Source organism: Scylla paramamosain, chromosome 27, assembly GCF_035594125.1.
Source record: "Scylla paramamosain isolate STU-SP2022 chromosome 27, ASM3559412v1, whole genome shotgun sequence".
NCBI lineage: Eukaryota > Metazoa > Arthropoda > Malacostraca > Decapoda > Portunidae > Scylla > Scylla paramamosain.
Genome location: NC_087177.1, coordinates 21,425,360 through 21,446,791, shown reverse-complemented (window position 1 = coordinate 21,446,791; position 21,432 = coordinate 21,425,360). Strand labels below are relative to the sequence as shown.

Sequence of the window (21,432 nt, the reverse complement as noted above, 5' to 3'; positions counted from 1 at the left end):
AATAAAAGAGAGAGAGAGAGAGAGAGAGAGAGAGAGAGAGAGAGAGAGAGAGAGAGAGAGAGAGAGAGAGAGAGAGAGAGAGAGAGAGAGATCCTTTTATGTAAGTATTTGTAAGTATTTTATTTATCTATTTATTTTATTTTTTTGCTTGCCTTATTGCATTAAGCGAGGTAAAAAAAAAATGCAAAATGATGAACGAATAAGTAAAAAAAAATGTTGGAATGCCAACAACGTATGGTGTTCCCAGGCGGTTACCCATCCAAGTACTAACCGGAACCAACGTTGCTTATTTTCGCTGATCAGACGAGGAGCGGTGTATTCAACGTTGTGTGGTCGTTGGCCTTGGTGAGCTTGAGTTTCCGACTATTAGAAGATTACACTATCTTCTTCTTCTTGTTCTTCTTCTGTTTCTCTTTTTTCTTCTTCTTCTTCTTCTTCTTCTTCTTCTTCTTCTTCTTAATCTTCTTCTTCTTATTTTTTTTTTTTTCTTCTTCTTCTTCTTCTTCTTCTTCTTCTTCTTCTTCTTCTTCTTCTTCTTCTTCTTCTTCTTCTTCTCCTTCTTCTTGTTTTTCTTCTTTTAATATTATATTTTCATTTATTTATTTATTTTTTATTATAATTATTTTATTTTATTTTTATTGTTATTATTATTTTCTTCCTCTTTTTCTTCTTCTTCTTCTTCTTCTTCTTCTTCTTCTTCTTTTTCTTCTTCTTCTTCTTCTTCTTATTATTATTATTAATTTATTATCATTATCATTATTATTTGTATAGTAATAATGATAAGGAGAAGAAGAAGAAGAAGAATTTATTATTAAGAACAATGATGATGTGAGGTGGTAGCAGTAGTTGGGTGTGCTCTCGGCCCAGGAATGTCTGGGCCAATCACATAACTGGCTGGGACGGGGACCCGTGATCCTGATCCAGTTGCGGGATGAAGCTTGTGTAGTCACCCATCCACGTTTTGCCCAGAGCCGTTGCTTAACCTCGTTGATCTTGAAAAGAATCTATGAAAAGAATAATAAGGATATATATATATATATATATATATATATATATATATATATATATATATATATATATATATATATATATATATATATATATATATATATATATATATATATATATATATATATATATATATATATATATATATATATATATATATATATATATATATACACACACAGAAAGAGAGAGAGAGAGATAGAGAGAGAGAGAGAGAGAGAGATGCTTTATTTGTCAATGGAAGCATTTTATTATTTGTTTTTCTTTTCTGCTTGCCTTATTGCATTGTTTTATAATCAAGGGAGGGAAGAAAATGCAAAATGATGAATAAATAAGGAAATAAAAATGTTGGAATGCCAACAACATCTGGTGTTCCCAGGCGGTCACCCATCCAAGTACTAACCGGACCCAACGTTGCTTAACTTCGCTGATCAGACGAGAAGCGGTGTATTCAACGTGGTGTGGTCGTTGGCTCTCATGAACTTGACTTATCGACTATTTGAAGATGATGTTCTCCTGCTTAGTTATGAAAGCAACGATTTTCATAGTATAGTTATAATTATATATATATATATATATATATATATATATATATATATATATATATATATATATATATATATATATATATATATATATATATATATATATATATATATATATATATATATATATATATATATATACATAAACCATACTGGAAGAGGAAGGAGTTAGTGTTAATAAATATATTTGTTTTTTCTTCCAACTAGAAGAGGGGAAACTGGTTATGCAACCAAATGGAAGATAGTTTCTGAAAATTAGAATATGAATTCAGTTGAAACATTACTTGATACTGAATGAATCTTTCACATGCCTACAAGAAAAGAGTCAGGGGAGAAGGTATATTATCTCGGCATGCCTTAGCGCGCCGGAAAATCTTGCAACCCCTCCACCTTTATATTGAGTTTTATTCACATTTGTGCTTGTGTATGTGAATTTAGTCATAAGTGTGCAGTTGCAGGGTCAACACTGAAACAGAAAACCTACGCATATGACCCGATAATGTTAAATTAAGTGAGAAAAACTGGGAAAATATTAATTTACTACACGCACGACCGCTCTGGCTCAATATATACCGCGCGACAAAACTTTTGAGGCACATTCGTGAGCTTCCTGTTAGACCGTTCGGACGTCGTACTAGCAGCTCTCATCACCATGACTGGCCGCTGCAAGGGAGGCAAGGGTCTTGGAAAGGGAGGCGCCAAGCGTCACCGTAAGGTTCTGCGTGATAACATCCAGGGAATCACCAAGCCTGCTATCCGTCGTCTAGCTCGCCGAGGTGGCGTCAAGCGCATCTCTGGTCTCATCTACGAGGAGACTCGTGGGGTGCTCAAGGTGTTCCTTGAGAACGTTATCAGGGATGCTGTCACCTATACCGAGCACGCCAAGCGTAAGACCGTTACTGCCATGGACGTTGTCTACGCCCTCAAGCGTCAGGGCCGTACCCTGTACGGATTTGGTGGTTAAATCGCTCCATTATTGAGATGGTGCCAGCTATTCAGCTTGCATTATCATCATTGAATAACATCATCTCCCGGACCTTTTTAAGGTCCACAAACATGAAAAGAAAGAAGGACCATAGACTACTATTATTACTACTACTTTCTCATAACCATGTTCACTATCACTATCTGAGCTAAGAAAAGAAACCATTATTAATTATAACCTTCTTTCTCACTTCATCAGGTCTTCTCCAAGTATCATTATTATTATTATTATTATCATTATTATTATTATTATTATTATTATTATTATTATTATTATTATTATTATTATTATTATTATCAATGACTTATTTCAATGATCACGCCCCTCATCGTTCTCAGTTTCTCATAAAACAAAATATACATTGAGATGAAAAAGACGCTCAACATATCACAATAGGCAACACATCTAATCAACTCTCCACTGTGACACACAGCAGGTACATTAGTAGAAATATAGTATACATATTTATTCTCGGTCACTTGCGTGCCTGACTAAATAATAATAATAATAATAACAAATAACTAACTCGAAAATAAATACACTACTTGCTTATTATTGATATACCAGTATAGTCTACACAACTCTCTAGATGTTTGAACGTGTGGCTCCGAAGAGGAGCCGGATTGATGGTGATATTGGCTGAAGGGGAGGGAGGCCCTTTATTTACTTCTTCTCAGTCTTCTTGGGAAGGAGCACGGCCTGAATGTTGGGCAGCACGCCACCCTTTGCAATGGTGACTCCGGAGAGGAGCTTGTTAAGTTCCTCGTCGTTGCGGATGGCCAGCTGCAGGTGACGTGGGATGATGGGAGTCTTCTTGTTGTCACGGGCGGCATTGCCGGCAAGCTCAAGGACTTCAGCAGCCAGGTACTCCATAACTGCCGCAAGGTACACGGGGGCACCAGCACCCACGCGCTCGGCGTAGTTGCCTTTCCTTAGAAGGCGATGAATCCTGCCGACCGGGAACTGGAGTCCAGCACGACTGGAACGGGACTTTGACTTTCCCTTCACCTTTCCTCCCTTGCCGCTTCCAGACATGATAATGGATGTTGTGGTAGTAGTATTAGTAGTTGTTGTTGTTGGTGATAAATGAGGAGCGCGAGTACTCTAACCTCGTCGGTAGCTCTGCGAGCAAGTAGTGAATTTTGGGAAAAACGGCTATATATACGCGAGATCAGATCGGCCCAGAGCGCGTCTGGACCAATCAGGACGCTCGCTGAGGTGGCGACTCCTGATCCTTAGTAGGCACGCTAATATATATACCACTTTTCAACACCCCGCGCGGCATCATTCTCGCTTTAGCTCTCGCAGCTGCAACACCTCGCCCTCTCTCCAGCTCCTGCCAGCCACTCAGCGCTCTCTTGCTCCGAGCGGCCGAGCCACAAGCTCCGCCCCCTCAGACAAGGAGAGCGCCTTTATAAGGAGCCTAGCAGCGGCCCGATCTCCACTCCGCGCTGTGCTTTACCAGCGCCCCTGACGCAGCAGTTCACTCTACAGCGACCCACATTATCCCAAGTGCTACTCTAGACACTGAGAATTGCATAGACCACAAAATTCACACAACACACACCCACTTACACTTCTGGCACGAATTGGTGCCCTACCACATCAATCGCACTCATGACGGGCTCGGATTGGAATTTACCCCCCTTGCCTGACGCTGAGTGTTAGATTGGTTGCGGGTAGGAAGCCGAGGGTTTGGTCAGGCTCTCTCTCCTTCTCACTCTATTTCACCTCTCTTCCGCCTCTGGGTGAAGGGGCTGGAGGACCTGAAAAGCCTCCAGAACTCCTGAAGCAGGGGCAGCCTGCGATGCACCAAGGAAGCCAGTGAGCGTGCTGGTCCAGCCTTGGTTGCGGGGCCAGGTCAAGGCAACTCTTAGCTTGAGGAGGGCCTCCCATAACCTCCATAGGACCTAGATATTTCGCAGGGCGGTGTAGCTGCGACGGTTTTTAGAAATCGGGCTACCAGTAGCAACCGCCAACTGCCAGGCAGGGAGCAGCTAGTCACAGGGGGACTCCACCCCCCCTTCAGCATGCCGAGCCAAGACCCCACCACGAGAATGGAGACGACGGTCGAAGATCACACTCTGAGAGGAAAGATGCCAACTAACAAGTCTGATAACCACTTCACACGCGACCCGAGAACCATACCGTCCCGAGAAAGATCCATGAGCATCGACAGGACAAAACGAGGACTCCACCAAGACTCCGAAGATGACGAAAGCTGCCCACCCGCCAAATGCCAAGCCCAAGACAAGAATCTTGAACCCAATCCTTCCACCTCCAAGCAAGCAAAAGACGAAGACGGCTTCCGATTCCAAGGGCGTGGATACAACCGAGCTCGCAGGGACAGATATGAGGAAAAGAAAATGCAACAGGCAACAGCTCCAGAACAGCCAAAAGAGACTCCCACCTCCAGGCACCAGTCTGGCGATGTCCCACGTATCATCATTCCAGCCACGGAAGGTTTCCAGTCACCAATAGACGTCGCAGAAGCTCTGGAGGCAGCGCTGAACATGAGAGAAAAACTACCCATGAAGTTCCTCCACTCAGGGCAAGTGCTCCTCTCCCCACCGACAATGGAAGTACACGACGACATCATCAACCTGAAGGAGCTCAAGGGAAAACCCATACACCTGCAGTCATCCACCAGCAACATCACCAAAGGAGTGGTACTGAAGTACCACCTGCTCATGCCACTCTCACTCCTGCAGAGACATCCCCAGATGATTTCTGCAGACCGACTCACTCATCGAGAAGGAGAACCAACACGTCAAGTGCTGATCACAGTTCGAGGCCCCCTTCCAGGCTATGTAGACCTGGGGAACTGGGGCACGTTCTACACACGTCCTTACGGCAAGGAGCCTCTCAGATGCTTCAACTGCCAGAGGTTTGGCCACCACAAGGCAAACTGTACACTACCAACGAAATGCGGAATCTGCGCCGGCAGCCACGAGACAGAAAAATGCATCAAGATGCACAAAGAAGGAGGCACAACGACAGCGAAGTGTCCCAACTGCCACCGTCCACATCACGCCTGGAACAAAAGCTGCACAGCCAGGAGAGAGTTAGCCGATGTTCAGAAGGCCTCTTAACACCAGTGGATGACTCGACATCGCCCCTCTCTCGCCACCACCAATGGCCCAGCTCTGGCGGCCACTTCGACCTGGGGCAGCCAACCAGCACAGCCACAACAACCAGCACAGCCACAACAACCAGCACAGCCACAACAGACTCCAAACATGACAGCAAACGCCGATTTTCCAGCACTAGGAACACTAGGAACAGCAGCACAGCAACCAAGGACAGGCAGCAGGCCACGACAGCGAATCAACGCATCACGACCACCAACTCGACAAACAGAACACATCACTCTCTCCAAGCAGGACCTGCAGGCGATGTTCCAGACGTTTGCCACTGCCCTCGTCTCCATGCTGGGAAAACAAATACCGTCGGAAGACATCACCACACTATCGGAACAAGTTGTGGCCAAAGTGTGCAAGAAGCGGTCAGCACTCCAGCAGCCACCCACCAGCCGCAGCTCCTCGCCTCGGCCACGCAGCCAGTCACCCGCACTGATGCCAGCTCCTCAAACCAACAAGGGAATCACTCCCGCCTCGGCGAACATCGCGAGAGAAAAGGCGGCCCTCGGGATAACACAGAACCGGCGCAGTGTTCCACAGCAAACAAACCCAGCAACACCACCAACACAAACAATGGATATGACACTCACCCTGACACCAACGACGACACTCACACAAACGACACAGGAAACACAGACAGAGAAGAAGACGTGCAAGAAGCACAAAGACAGGCGCTCCAAATCCTGCAGTGGAACTGCTGCACGATATCAAATAAACACCACCTCCTAATGGCAGACGCATACGAAAATAGTTGGGATGTCATCCTGCTACAAGAGACGGGCCTGCCTCAGGACACACAAACCCGCTTCTCAGGATACACTGCATATCACCTTCCGGCCATAGACAGACAGACAAGAGGCTGCTCCATCTTAGTTAAAAGCTGCATACCAAGCCAAAAGATCAACAATCCTGTCGACTGCGGTGATCGAACCGAGGTCCTAGGAATCACCCTCCAACTCCGCCACGGACCCATCCAAGTCTACAACATATACAACAACCTCGTGACACCCCTCGAGATCAGTGAACTCCTTGCCCTCTGCGCAACAACAAGTGTCTTCATCGGGGGAGACTTCAACGCCCATCACACCATCCTCGGATCAAGAAGACAGAACAGAGATGGGCAACATTTAGCTGAAGTAATGGCCAACGTTCCCGAGGCAACTCTCCTGAACACCATAGGAGAGCCCACACACATCCAAGGCGGTATCCTTGACCTCTCTTTTGCCTCTCCCCATCTCAGCCACGGGGCAAAGTGGGAGCTACATGACCACCTCGCCAGTGACCACTTTGCTACCACCATCAAAATCAACTGTGAAAAACCCTCCACCCCAGCACTCGTCCCCAGATGGAACACAAAAAAGGCAGACTGGCCGAGATTTAGAGAAGAAATCCTCCATCACCTAGCCCAGACAGAATCCGGCCTCACAGCAGATGACTTGGAACATCGGCTAGTTGACGCCTTCCACCATGCAGCAAACAAAGCCATTCCTAAAACGAAGAAACCAACACATAACTACAAAGATCGCTGGTACTATGATCAGAGAGTCAAAGAATATAACCACCGGATAAATCAAGCAAGAAAACTCAACCGAACACACAACACAGAGACCACATGGGGACTCCTGCGTGCTGCCATCAGGACGGCGAGAGAGGGGAAAAAGGCAATAAAAACAGAAAAATGGCTGGAATGGTGCTCCGGCATGAACGCCCACACCACTCTCAGCGACCTCTGGAAGCACGTGAAAACTGCAACCGGCAAGAGGACACCGAGAGCACCTACACACCCAGACCCAGAGAGGGAAGCCGCCAGACTTCTACAAACTTACGTTCACAGAGCCAGCCCAGCGCAGCTCAGCCCCGCGTCCCTAGCCAAGCTTGAAGAGCAACGTCCAGCCCAAGACACCTTCATCCAACAAGCCTGTAGACAAAGACACCCAGCAGACACAGCCTTTACGCCCCGGGAACTGCAGAAGGCGCTACAGCCCAGACCCGACACAGCTGCCGGTGCGGACAAAATCACATACTCCATGATCAGAAAAGGAGGTGAAGCAGCACAAGATGAGCTCCTCAAAATAATCAACACCTCATACGCTACAGGACTTCTACCATCAGCTTGGAAAGAGGCAACCATACACCCCGCAGACCTTACCTTCCCCATCCTGACTTCCTCCGACTCCTCCGCAGACAGACACCTGTTTTCCTTGTAGGGGACTTGAACGCCCGACATCCCTACCTAGGATACACTACTTCCAACCAGGTAGGGAGAGACATAGTAGACTATCTTCGATGACAGACTGCACTCCATATCGGCCCTTTCTTTCCCACCTACTTTGATTTTTAGGACTGCCTCAACTCCTGACATAGCTCTAACTAACAGGGTGAATTTTCTTCATTACTCCTTCACGCCTGGACCTCTGACGACTAGTGACCACATACCTACTATCCTTGATATTTCCACCTCCCCGCTCCTCATCCCTAGTGTCAGGAGGTATAACTATAAAAGAGTAAACTGGGACGCGTTTTCTGAGGACGACGCCCTACAGATGACAGACCTACCAGACGTGACCTACGGCACCCTGGAGGACATTGACGCAGCACTAGAGGCATGGATGACCAAAGTCAAGACCACTGCTGACAGACACATACCCCTGACCTCCCACAAAATTAGGTCCGCCCCAAGACCCTCCCGAACGACGCAGCTGCTGCGGATTCAATTCCAGGCGCTACGTGACAGAGCGAGCCAGAGAGGCTGGACTTACGATGAGTACAGGCAGTACAGACATGTTAAAGCTATACTGCACGACTTGCGACAAACAGAAGCTAGGACGCACTGGGGGAGGAAGTTGGCAAGCTTAGCTGCCAACCACCGTGATCCCAGGAAGTTTTGGAGAGAAATCAAGTGTCTCTCAGGTAGAACGACAGGACCAGACGCGTAGCTAATAGACATTACAGGTGACAAGAAGTTCACGAACGAGGAAAAAGAACACCTTTTCACGTCCATTTGGGACCGTGTGTACAGAGAGGACTACGACGACGACTTTGACGACAATGACCATGTGCTGGATTACATGGCACATGCTGTGTACAGAACCTACCCGTTCGACTCGGCTGATCCTGCCCGTCTCACAGGTACCTCCCCACTGGACTGTTTTATTTCCGCTCAGGAGATGGCTGCCGCGATCAAATGTGGCAAGCCGACTAGCCCTGGCGGCAGCAAGATAAACAAGACTATACTCTCTTATCTTCCAGCTTCGGCGCTAGCCAGATTAGGGGCAATCTTCAATGCGGCGCTCTCAGCAGGCTATTTCCCGGACGGATTCAAGCAGGCGGAGATGAGGATGATTCCTAAGGCCGGCAAGACTCCGACTCGTCCGGAGAACTACCGCCCCATCTCCCTGCTGGAGGTACCGGGGAAGCTGCTGGAGAGGGTTGTCTCTGCTCGGCTGCGCACCTATCTGGAGACGGGAAACCATCTACACCCAGCGCAGTATGGTTTCCGGAGCGGCAGGGGTACTGTCCATGCCATCGCTCTGGCAACCGAGACCATCGCCATACACCAGGCCAATAGGTACCGCTGTAACTTGGTGCTGCGGGACGTGAGTAAGGCGTTTGACCGTGTCTGGCACCTTGGGCTGAAGTACAAGCTCCTTCACCTGGGGCTGCCTGCACCGGTTGAGCGCCTTCTCTGTGACTTCCTGGACGACAGGACGGCGAGGGTGAGTGTAGGGGGGCACCTCGGTCCACCTTTTCCCCTCGCCACAGGAGTTCCGCAGGGCAGTGTGCTGTCGCCCACCCTGTACAGCATTTATACCAGCGATTGTCCAGCCTCAGAGGCTGGTATCAATTTACTGTATGCTGACGATGTCTCCCAGATTATTTTCCACCCAGGTCGCTCCAGCTTGATGACGAACGCCCGCACTGCCAGAGAGATCGCCCGCATCAATGCCTTCGAGAGGGAGTGGAGGATCAGGACAAACCTGGCCAAGTTTAAGGTCGTCCCCCTCGCCACAAAGACCCCCGCCCCACTGCTAGTGGATGGGGATGATGTTGAGTTTAGCCCCAGGGGCACCCTCCTGGGGTTCTCCATATCCACAACTGGGTACACTTCACACGTGTCCCAGCGAGTGGCAAAAGCGAAGTCGGCCCTCACCAGGCTGTACCGCTTGAGGGATCTGACCACTGGTCTCAAGCTCCACCTAATAAAGGCTTTGATTTTGCCCATTCTAACTTATCCACCTATTCCCTTGCATGCTCTCTCTAAAACAGCCATCAGCAAGCTTCAGCGGGTCCAGAACAACGCCCTGAGGTTCGCCTTCGGCACCAGATGGGACGACTTTGTCACCTCGGCTGCTCTTCACGAAGCCGCATCCCTCCCAGCCCTGAACGCCCGCCTTCACGATATGGCCGCCAGGGTTTGGGAACAGATGGATGCCGAGGGATGGGAACAGTTCCAGGCGCTGAGGACACAGCACGACTAGGCTCTACCCCGGGAACACGCCGGGTTCCCCAGGAGTCTTCGCCGGGTGCAAGACCCGCCTCCCGAAGCCCGATACAGGTGAATGTTATATTTCCGTAACTCATTCCCCTATTAAATTCACAATCTACCTGTATCACTACTAGAAATTAGTCACTCTCCCCCCAAGCATTCTTTTACTGTTAGATAATTTGTCCGCAGATCACGCCATTATCATCACCGACTGCTGACTGAGAGAGAGCGAGCATCTGTCCTTCTCCTTCCGAGAGTAGAGGTACCGTGACGACAGTGGTGGACTGCAGCTAGCCACTAAGAGATCTACCAGGCCTGATGACGCCCCCGGCGACACCGACGGCATACCCAGTGGTGGTTCCATCATCGCGAACATCCCCTCGCCCCCCCGCGCCCCGAGTCGCCGTGGGACCGGCCGACGTCCTGGCGAGGGGTAATCGTCCTCCGGGGTAGCCTGCTCAGCCCCCGGCAGCGGGACCGAGTTCGGGAAACGCACAGCTGAGGGGTTTACTGGGGCTGACGGCGCCGCAGGCGTCGCCGAAGGCCTCCCCCTTGAACTCCCCCCCGAACCACCGACAGCGACTCCTAGAACCTCCGACATCGACCCGCGCCCAAGACACCTGCCCACCACCCTCTCCCCCGTCGCAGGACTCCCGAAATAATCGAGTATATCGTTACAGTGCACAGTGAACATCCACGCGTGTTCTGTGACTCTCATGTTTATTTTGTACGTGCTATTGTGACAATTTTTGCTCCCTCGTGTCTTATTTCTTCTTAAGCATTAAGTACTCCTTAACGTTTCTACTGTGTCCCTCTGCATTTGACTCTCATGTTTATTTTGTACGTGCTATTGTGACAATTTTTGCTCCCTCGTGTCTTATTTCTTCTTAAGCATTATGTACTCCTTAACGGTTCTACTGTGTCCCTCTGCATTCTTTTTTCTTCCTCTCGATGTTTCCTCCCTTCTACCTTCGTCCCCCTAACTTCACCTCTCTTAAGCTAGTGCATCTCTCTTACCATCCTCTTCTTGCACCGCCTTCTCCAAACAATCTACTTTATGTGTGTCTTCTAGTTGCCCTTTACGACTCACCTGCTAACTCAGGTTTCCACCAAGAACTCATGTTCTGTAAATATTTTATGTCATTGCAACGTACTTGTAAATGTTATGTAAATATTATATGTAACCCTCCCCCACTCTATTCTATCTCACAGCAGTGCAGGTGGTTTTCCTCCGGGGACTTTGGTTTCCACCCTACAAATCGCTCTTGTACTGCCCTGTGACACTCATTACTTTACAGTAGCAAGACGGACCGCCCGGCAACTTTTTTTCTCCCACTGTACTTCTATTTCTCCTCACTTTTTCTTCCCTGTGTACCAGTCTTGGTACACACACTGCCCCTTCTTGTAACACCCCCCTTTTTCTAAATAAAAACTTGAAACTTGAAACTTGAAAACGCACACTCGTTCTCACAGCAGTACGGCGACACTATGCCTCCCAAAGCATCAGGAAAGGCTGCCAAGAAAGCTGGCAAGGCACAGAAGGCCATTGCCAAGGGCGACAAGAAGAAGAAGCGCAGGAGGAAGAAGAGCTACTCCATCTACATCTACAAGGTGCTCAAGCAAGTCCACCCAGACACTGGCGTGTCCTCCAAGGCCATGTCAATCATGAACTCGTTCGTGAATGACATTTTCGAGCAGATCGCTGCCGAAGCATCCCGCCTGGCACACTATAACAAGCGCTCCACCATCACCAGCCGGGAAATCCAGACCGCTGTCCGTCTTCTTCTGCCTGGTGAACTGGCAAAACACGCTGTTTCTGAAGGCACCAAGGCTGTTACCAAGTATACCTCCTCCAAGTAAACAGGCGGCCAGTATACTGCTGCCAGTATAAAATAATACCCGGCTCCATTGGAGCCACACTTGAAAAGGAAAAAAGATACGATATAGACAAATGCATTATTATTATAATTATTGTTATTATTATTAATATTATTGTTATTATTATTATTATTATTATTATTATTATTATTATTATTATTATTATTATTATTATTATTATTATCATTATTAATATTATTAATATTGTTGTTTTTATTATAATTATTATTATAATAATTATTGTATCATTATTATTATTATTATTATTATTATTATTATTATGCTTATTATTATCGTGATTATTATTCAGTGGAGATAAAGAAAAGATAAAAAAAAAATAGAGATAAAGAAAGATAAAAATTCTCCCAAGTGAAAGAGATATGGCCATGGAAGAGGGAATAATAATAATAATAAAAAAAAAAAAGGGGGAAGGATATTGAGTTGAAAGTCGAAAGTTAATTATTAACCTGATACTGAAAGATGGAAAATAAATATTTTCTTCCACAAAACCAAACAGATTGTCTATGAAAATTCTTTAATGAAAGAGATTTTTGGCCCTAAAAAGGGCCTAGATATTGCTGTTATGAAGATCATTCGTGGATGACTTCTTAGGCACGCTCGCCACGGATGCGACGAGCCAGTTGGATGTCCTTTGGCATGATAGTCACGCGCTTGGCATGGATGGCGCACAGGTTGGTATCCTCAAACAGACCCACGAGGTAAGCCTCGGAAGCTTCCTGGAGAGCCATGACAGCAGAGGACTGGAAGCGGAGGTCAGTCTTGAAATCCTGAGCAATTTCACGCACCAGGCGCTGGAAAAGCAGTTTCCTGATAAGCAGCTCAGTGCTCTTCTGATAACGGCGGATCTCACGGAGAGCAACGGTTCCAGGCCTGCAGCGGTGGGGTTTCTTGACACCTCCAGTGGCTGGAGCAGACTTGCAAGCTGCCTTTGTAGCAAGCTGCTTGCGGGGCGCCTTGCCACCAGTGGACTTGCGAGCCGTTTGCTTGGTACGTGCCATAGTTGTATTAACAACAACTCACAACGAACACTCAGCTGAGTCTGCCCGCGCTATATATCTATCTATATTTATAGAAAAGATGGGTGAAGGAAGAATAATATAAGTATAAGAGGATAGTGAGAAATAATGAAAGAAGTATAATATTAAAGATGGTGGGCTGTCCACCTTGCTATTTTACTTATTGATGTTATACTGTGTATTATGTGTTTGTGAGAATGTTTGTGTTCTGTGTGCTGACTTCATGTGATGGCACAGGCTGCGATATTTCTCCCTGTTACACCGCAGGCGAGTCGAGAGAGACTCTACCACTACTCCCTCGCCGACACCACACAACTCTTACCCCCTATAGGTAGGTCCCCGGGTGTCGGCGACTCAGGATGAGGTGCAACCCCCTCCCCATCTACCGCTTGCTGGGGGCCAGCAAGCCCTACCAGTGGCCAGTACCCCTCGGCTGTGCATTACGGTGTGGTGAACACCGGCGTGGCATACCGCCTCACCGCCGACTCAGGGCGCGGAATGGGGAGAGAGGAGGCCAGCTACGAGTCCCATGTGAAGCATGTGTGTGTGTGTGTGCTGTTTAGAGTGTTGGAGTTACATAATATTCTTTCCTCTTCAGATGCCCCGTGTGTGCTGAGTTTTTGTGTTTGGTCATCTTCAGGAATACAGTGAGTAAAGGTAAGTGTTTTAAGGTGAGTATGTTTCCTTTATTTTCGGTTTTTTAATAGATTGGGTTGGGTATTGTTTTGCATGCCTGTAGGCTGCTAGGGAAATCACGGTGGTATTTTACTATTTGATCTGAGTTGTCTTTTAGGCTTTGATAGATAGGCAGGCCCAACTCATCAATTTTTTCCCAAATTGTCTTTGCTCTGTAGTGTAGACGTATATTGAGAGGTGTTGTTTTGGTGTGTATTTGTACTTGTTCTGTTGTCATGGTGTAAGGGTGTTTCTGATTTGTTGCAAATCTAAGTGCTTTGTTTTGAACTTTTTGAAGTTTGCTAATTTGGTTATTGCTCATTGTGTGTATAGGGATTGGAGGGTAATCAAGTATTGGTAGTATTAGTGCTTTTACTAAGTGTATTTTTATTTTCTCTGGCATGTTATGTAACTTGTAGAGTTTTTGTAGTGATGCTATTGCTATATTTTTACGCTCCTGTATATGTTTGTAGTAGCCACCTCTAGTTATGGTTAGACCAAGGCATTTGCCGGTACTTTTAAATTCTATTTCTTCTTCGTTAATGATGAGTGGAAAGGTAAGTTTTGCTCCAAGGTGCAGAGGGGTGAATTTATTAACATTGGTTTTTATTTTCCAGTTCCTTTCGTAGTTATTAATTGCTGTTATTGCTCTCTCTGTTTTTATATTGAGCATGTTCTTGGACCTTCCTGGGTAGCCAATTATTTGTGTTATGTCGTCTGCGAAACTGATGTTAAGGGTTTGTATAGGTTGTTGAATATCATTGGTGTAAATTGTGAAGAGTGTTGGTGACAGAACACTCCCTTGTGGTACACCGCAGTTTAAATTAAATGTAGAACCAATGTAATGATTAACTTTAATGGATGCTGTGTGATCAGATAAAAAGTCGCATAAAAATTTTTCTATTGTAATAGGGAGTTGTAGTTGTAGGATTTTATGCTTAAGACCGAGGTGCCAGACTTGATCAAAAGCTTTAGATATGTCTCTTAGTATGACTTGGCACTCTCCTTTATCTGATTTATTGTGTGCTATTTGTTCTGTGATGACTGCTAGTGCTTGTGTGGTGCCTCTATTACTACGAAAAACGAACTGGTAAGTGTTATATAAGTTATTAATTTCTAGGTGTGTTTTTAGCCTTGAATTTATCATTCGCTCAAGGATTTTGCCTGGTACTTCTGCCCGTGCTTCCCACAAAATCCCTTTATCTATGAATCGGGTGGGCCCGACGACTCCAACCCTGCCTTGTGATTGGTCAGAAACGTCCAGTGAGGCTCATCGCCCACGCAGTCACCGCATGAAAGATGTGATCATTATTGTTAGTCTAATTCATTTTTTTCTTATTCTTATTCTTATTCTTTTTCTTTCTTCCCTCATTCATAACAAATCTTGGAAAATATACAGCAGAACTGACATGTCATTTAAAATTCTAAGACAATTAGCAAGAAAGTTGTGATATTCTTATTTTTTTCATTCTTTTTATTCTATTTTTTTCTTATTCTTGTCATAATTAATATTGTTATCTTTATTATTTACATTTTTTTTATTATTCTTCCTATTCTTATTCTTATTTATCCTACTTTTAGAGAGATGAGGCTTGTGCGGTCACCCATCCAAGTTCAGGCCGGACCCCCTGCTTAACCTTGCTGATCCCGCCGTCAGCTGATTGGTCAAGAGCGGAGAACAAGGTGTTGGGAGGGCTTATTTCTCTTATTCTTATTCTTTCCTGTATTGTTGTTGCATTGTTGTGCTGAAAATGTTGGAAAATATGCACTAAAATTAACCCTTCATTCATAATTCTACGACAATTAGCAAGAGAGATTTATTATTACTTTTTTCCCTTATTTTTGTTCTTTTTATTCTTAATCTTCTTATTTTTATCATAGTTGTTATTGTTATTTTATTATTTTCGTTTTTCGTTCATTCTCCTCATTCTTATTGCTATTTTTTTCTATTCTCAGAGAGATGAGGCTTTAGTGGTCACCCATCCAAGTTCTGCCCGGACCCCCTGCTTAACTGCGCTGATCCCGCCGTTAGCTAATTGGCCAAGACCGGAGAACTAGGTGTTGGGAGGCCTTCATTCTATTATTCTTATTCTTTCTTCCCCCATTCATATCGTTGTATTGGAAATGTTGGAAAATATACAAAAGAATTCACCCTTCTATGACAATTAGGAAGAAAGACATGGGATGCTTTCTTTCTTTTTTTTTATATTCCTTTATTGTAATTTTTCTTATTCTTGTTATAATAATTCTTACTGTTATCTTTATTACTTAAAATTTTCGTTAATTCTCCCTATTCTTATTCTTATTTTTCATTTTTTTTTTTTTTGTAGACAGATGAGGCTTGTGTAGTCAGTCATGCATTAAAGTATTGCCCGAAACCCCTGCGTAATCTCGATGATTTCATTTGACAATACCTATTTACTTATTTATTTATTATTATATTTATTTAAAAAAAAAAAAAAAAAGAAGAAGAAAAGAAGATGAAGAATAAGGTATGTAATCGAAATACTCTCTCTATACTGTAGCAATAGTTTAGCTGGATGTGCTTGTATTGTGTCAAAAATACTTGCAATATCTGCAATTGTAACCTGCAGTGTCGGCATAATGCATAATTAAGCAATGAAAAGAAAAATCAATAAAAGAATAAATGAAAAAAAGAAAGAAAAAAGATACAATTAACAACTAAATATATTAGCTACCCCTCTACGTTTCTTTATCACTGCAGAAAAATGGAAACATTTTAACGTAGACTTGTCAAAATTCAACTGAAATTAAGGGTTAAGTAAGGATCGTCACCCCTTCCCCAGAGGATATTCATTGTCTTTGAATATATATATATATATATATATATATATATATATATATATATATATATATATATATATATATATATATATATATATATATATATATATATATATATATATATATATATATATATATATATATATATATATATATATATTCTTTTTATTTAAAGTCTTATTTTCTTATGTAAATTCTTCTTCACTAAGAGACAGAGAGACAGAGAGAGAGAGAGAGAGAGAGAGAGAGAGAGAGAGAGAGAGAGAGAGAGAGAGAGAGAGAGAGAGAGTGAGAGAGAGAGAGAGAGAGAGAGAGAGGTAACGTCCTTGAGGATAGCAGCTCGTCTACGCTCCGCTCAGTGATCAGCGTTAGAAGTTAATTCCTCATTTCTTAAAAAAAAAAAAAAAAAAACAAACTTTATTTAGGGGGCTTGCTGGAAACAAACTACAATGGAGGAAAGAACAATATGTCTGCTATATGACCCACCCAGTTAAATTTTCAAGAAGCAAACGCAAGTGGGAAAATACGAGGAAGATAAATTTTCATTTATATACGTGTTATGGTAATTTCTGCCACGCCTTCCTCTATTCATCAAACGTCACTGACACTTATTCCCTTTATTTTTTACTTTACAGAATCTTTTGTAGGGCAAGACTCTAGAGGATATGTGCTTTCATAAGGTCTATAATGCTTTGCTTATCATAGAGACATAAAAAAAAAAATAATAATAATAAAAATAAATTAATTAATTAATTTAAAAAATCAAAAGAAATAGATATATAAATTAATTAATTAATCAAATAAATTTCTATGCTTCACCTTTATAGCATTCGTATGAATGTCAAAACAAAACAAAAAAAATATAAATATAAATATTAATATGAAAAAAAAAAATTACTAAATATATGAAAAATAGCATTACTACTACTACTACTACTACTACTACTGCTACTACTACTACTATTTTTTTTTTTTTATGTAGGAAGGACACTGGCCAAGGGCAACAAAAATGTAATAAAAAAAAATGCCCACTGAAATGCCAGTCCCATACAAGGGTCAAAGCAGTGGTCAAAAAATGATGAATAAGTGTCTTGAAACTTCCCTCTTGAAGGAATTCAAGTCATAGGAAGGTGGAAATACGGAAGCAGGCAGGGAGTTCCAGAGTTTACCAGAGAAAGGGATGAATGATTGAGAATACTAGTTAACTCTTGCGTTAGAGAAACGGACAGAATAGGGGTGAGAGAAAGAAGAAAGTCTTGTGCAGCGAGGCCGCGGAAGGAGGGGAGGCATGCAGTTAGCATGATCAGAAGAGCAGTTAGCATGAAAATAGCGGTAGAAGACAGCTATATATGCAACACTGCGGCGGTGAGAGAGAAGCTGAAGACAGTCAGTTAGAGGAGAGGAGATGATGAGACGAAAAGCTTTTGATTCCACCCTGTCTAGAAAAGCAGTATGAGTGGAACCCCCCTCAGACATGTGAAGCATACTCCATACATGGACGGATAAGGCCCTTGTACAGAGTTAGCAGCTGGGGGGGGTGAGAAAAACTGGCGGAGACGTCTCAGAACACCTAACTTCATAAAAGCTGTTTTAGCTAGAGATGAGATGTGAAGTTTCCAGTTCAGATTATAAGTAAAGGACAGACCGAGGATGTTCAATGTAGAAGAGGGGGACAGTTGAGTGTCATTGAAGAAGAGGGGATAGTTGTCTGGAAGGTTGTGTCGAGTTGATAGATGGAGGAATTGATTTTTTGAGGCATTGAACAATATCAAGTTTGTTCTGCCCCAATGAGAAATTTTAGAAAGATCAGAAGTCAGGCGTTCTGTGGCTTCCCTGCGTGATATGTTTACCTCCTGAAGGGTTGGACGTCTATGAAAAGACGTGGAAAAGTGCAGGGTGGTATCTTCAGCGTAGGAGTGGATAGGACAAGAAGTTTGGTTTAGAAGATCATTAATGAATAATAAGAAGAGAGTGGGTGACAGGACAGAACCCTGAGGAACACCACTGTTAATTGATTTAGGAGAAGAACAGTGACCGTCTACCACAGCAGCAATAGAACGGTCAAAAAGGAAACTTGAGATGAAGTAAACAGAGAGAAGGATAGAAACCGTAGGAGGGTAGTTTGGAAATCAAAGCTTTGTGCCAGACTCTATCAAAAGCTTTTGATAATTATGTCCAAGGCAACAGCAAAAGTTTCACCAAAATCTCTAAAAGAGGATGACCAAGACTCAGTAAGGAAAGCCAGAAGATCACCAGTAGAGCGGCCTTGACGGAACCCATACTGGCGATCAGATAGAAGGTTGTGGAGTGATAGATGTTTAAGAATCTTCCTGTTGAAGATAGATTCAAAAACTTTAGATAGGCAGGAAATTAAAGCAATAGGATGGTAGTTTGAGGGATTAGAACGGTCACCCTTTTTAGGAACAGGTTGAATGTAAGTAAACTTCCAGCAAGAAGGAAAGGTAGTGTTGACAGACAGAGCTGAAAGAATTTGAATAGGCAAGGTGCAAGCATGGAGGCATTGTTTCGGAGAACAATAGGAGGGACCCCATCCGGTCCATAAGCCTTCCGAGGGTTTAGGCCAGCGAGGGCATGGAAAACATCATTGCGAAGAATTTTAATAGGTGGCATGAAGTTGTCAGAGGGTGGAGGAGAGGGAGGAACAAGCCCAGAATCGTCCAATGTAGAATTTTTAGCAAAGGTTTGAGCAAAGATTTCAGCTTTAAAAATAGATGCGATAGCAGTGGTGCCATCTGGTTGAAATAGAGTAGGGAAAGAAGAAGCAGCAAAGTTATTGGAGATACTTTTTGGCTAGATGCCAGAAATCACGAAGGGAGTTAGAGAGAGAGAGAGAGAGAGAGAGAGAGAGAGAGAGAGAGAGAGAGAGAGAGAGAGAGAGAGAGAGAGAGAGAGAGAGAGAGAGAGAGAGAGAATGTGTGTGTGTGTATATGTGTCGGTTGGGTTGTGAAGGATGGGAAAAACCAGCAAGCCTCGGCTCCACTGACTGATCGATACTTGAATGTAATTCAAGTAAGGCGAAGTTAGGTTAGATTAGGTCAGGTCAGGTTAAGTTAGGTTAGGTTAGGTTAATTTAGGTTAGGTTGTTAGTGTTAGTTTAGGGTAGTTTAGGTGATGTTACGTTATGTTAGGTTAGGTTAGGTTAAGTTAGGTTATGTTAGGTTAGGTTAGGCCAGCTTTGCTTAATTTAGGTTAGGTTAATTTAGGATATTATAGGTTAGGTTCATTTAGGTGAAGTTTGGTTACATTAGGTTAGGTAATGTTAATTTAAGTTAGGTTAGGTTAGTCAGGTTAGGTGAAGTTAAGTTAGGTTAGGTTAGGAACAACAATAAAAAGAAAGGAGGAAGAAAAACAACAACAGCAACAACAACAACAACAACAGCAACAACAAAGTTAGGTTAAGCTAATTAAGGATATGTTAAGTTTGGCTTAGTTTAGGGTAGTTTAGGTAATGTTACATTATGTTAGGTTAGGTTAGGTTAAATTTAATAAATAAATATATAATAATAGTAATAATAAAAATAAGTAGATAAATAAATAAAAAAAAATCCATGAATATATAACACAAATCTTTAAAATATAAAAACATATGATAATTTATAATAGTTGAAAAAAAATGAAATAAATGGATTAAGAAATTTAGAAAATTAATAATAATAATAATAATAATAATAATAATAATAATAATAATAATAATAATAATAAGAAGAAGAAGAAGAAGAAGAAGAAGTAGAAAAAAAAACAAGAAGAAGAAGAAGAAGAAGAAGAAGAAGAAGAAAAAGAAGAAGAAGAAGAAGAAGAATAGTATTAATAACAGCAATATTAAAATAATAATGTTAATACTATAAAGATAAAGAAACTTTAGATGAAAAAGAAAAACAATAAAAACAACAACTACAACAACAACAACAACAACAACAAGAACAACAATAACGACAACAACAACAACAACAACAACAACAACAACAACAACAAGAATAACACCATAAATGAGAATTAATAATAAAAGAGAGAGAGAGAGAGAGAGAGAGAGAGAGAGAGAGAGAGAGAGAGAGAGAGAGAGAGAGAGAGAGAGAGAGAGAGAGAGATCCTTTTATGTAAGTATTTGTAAGTATTTTATTTATCTATTTATTTTATTTTTTTGCTTGCCTTATTGCATTAAGCGAGGTAAAAAAAAATGCAAAATGATGAATGAATAAGTAAAAAAAAATGTTGGAATGTCAACAACATATGGTGTTCCCAGGCGGTTACCCATCCAAGTACTAACCGGAACCAACGTTGCTTATTTTCGCTGATCAGACGAGGAGCGGTGTATTCAACGTTGTGTGGTCGTTGGCCTTGGTAAGCTTGAGTTTCCGACTATTAGAAGATTACACTATCTTCTTCTTCTTGTTCTTCTTCTGTTTCTCTTTTTTCTTCTTCATCTTCTTCTTCTTCTTCTTCTTCTTCTTCTTCTTAACTTCTTCTTCTTCTTTTTTTTTTTCTTCTGCTTCTTCTTCTTTTTCTTCTTCTTCTTCTTCTTCTTCTTCTCCTTCTTCTTGTTTTTCTTCTTTTAATATTATATTTTCATTTTTTTATTTATTTTTTATTATAACTATTTTATTTTATTTTTATTGTTATTATTATTTTCTTCCTCTTTTTCTTCTTCTTCTTCTTTTTCTTCTTCTTCTTCTTCTTCTTCTTCTTCTTTTTCTTCTTCTTCTTCTTCTTCTTATTATTATTATTATTTTATTATCATTATCATTATTATTTGTATAGTAATAATGATAAGGAGAAGAAGAAGAAGAAGAATTTATTATTAAGAACAATGATGATGTGAGGTGGTAGCAGTAGTTGGGTGTGCTCTCGGCCCAGG

At 42.8% G+C, this 21,432-nt stretch overlaps 1 protein-coding gene, 1 non-coding gene and 2 pseudogenes across 2 annotated transcripts in view; all 4 read right to left on the bottom strand.

Annotated features, from left to right (window-relative positions):
• Positions 1 to 222: 222 nt before the first annotated feature.
• Positions 223 to 341, bottom strand: LOC135114523 (5S ribosomal RNA; annotated as a pseudogene).
• A 1,021-nt stretch (positions 342 to 1,362) lies between these two features.
• LOC135114593 (5S ribosomal RNA) lies at positions 1,363 to 1,481 on the bottom strand. The gene has a single exon (XR_010275566.1). It is a non-coding gene; the product is annotated as a 5S ribosomal RNA (ribosomal RNA).
• Positions 1,482 to 12,591: 11,110 nt separating this feature from the next.
• The window catches only part of LOC135114444 (uncharacterized), a 17,606-nt gene continuing 8,765 nt past the window's right edge, over positions 12,592 to 21,432 (bottom strand). Inside the window, exon 5 of the mRNA XM_064030346.1 lies at positions 12,592 to 13,055. Within this exon, the coding sequence (XP_063886416.1) occupies positions 12,651 to 13,055 (405 nt within the window). The 3' untranslated portion in view covers positions 12,592 to 12,650. The remainder of the gene's footprint in view (positions 13,056 to 21,432) is intronic.
• On the bottom strand, positions 20,796 to 20,914 carry LOC135114552 (5S ribosomal RNA; annotated as a pseudogene).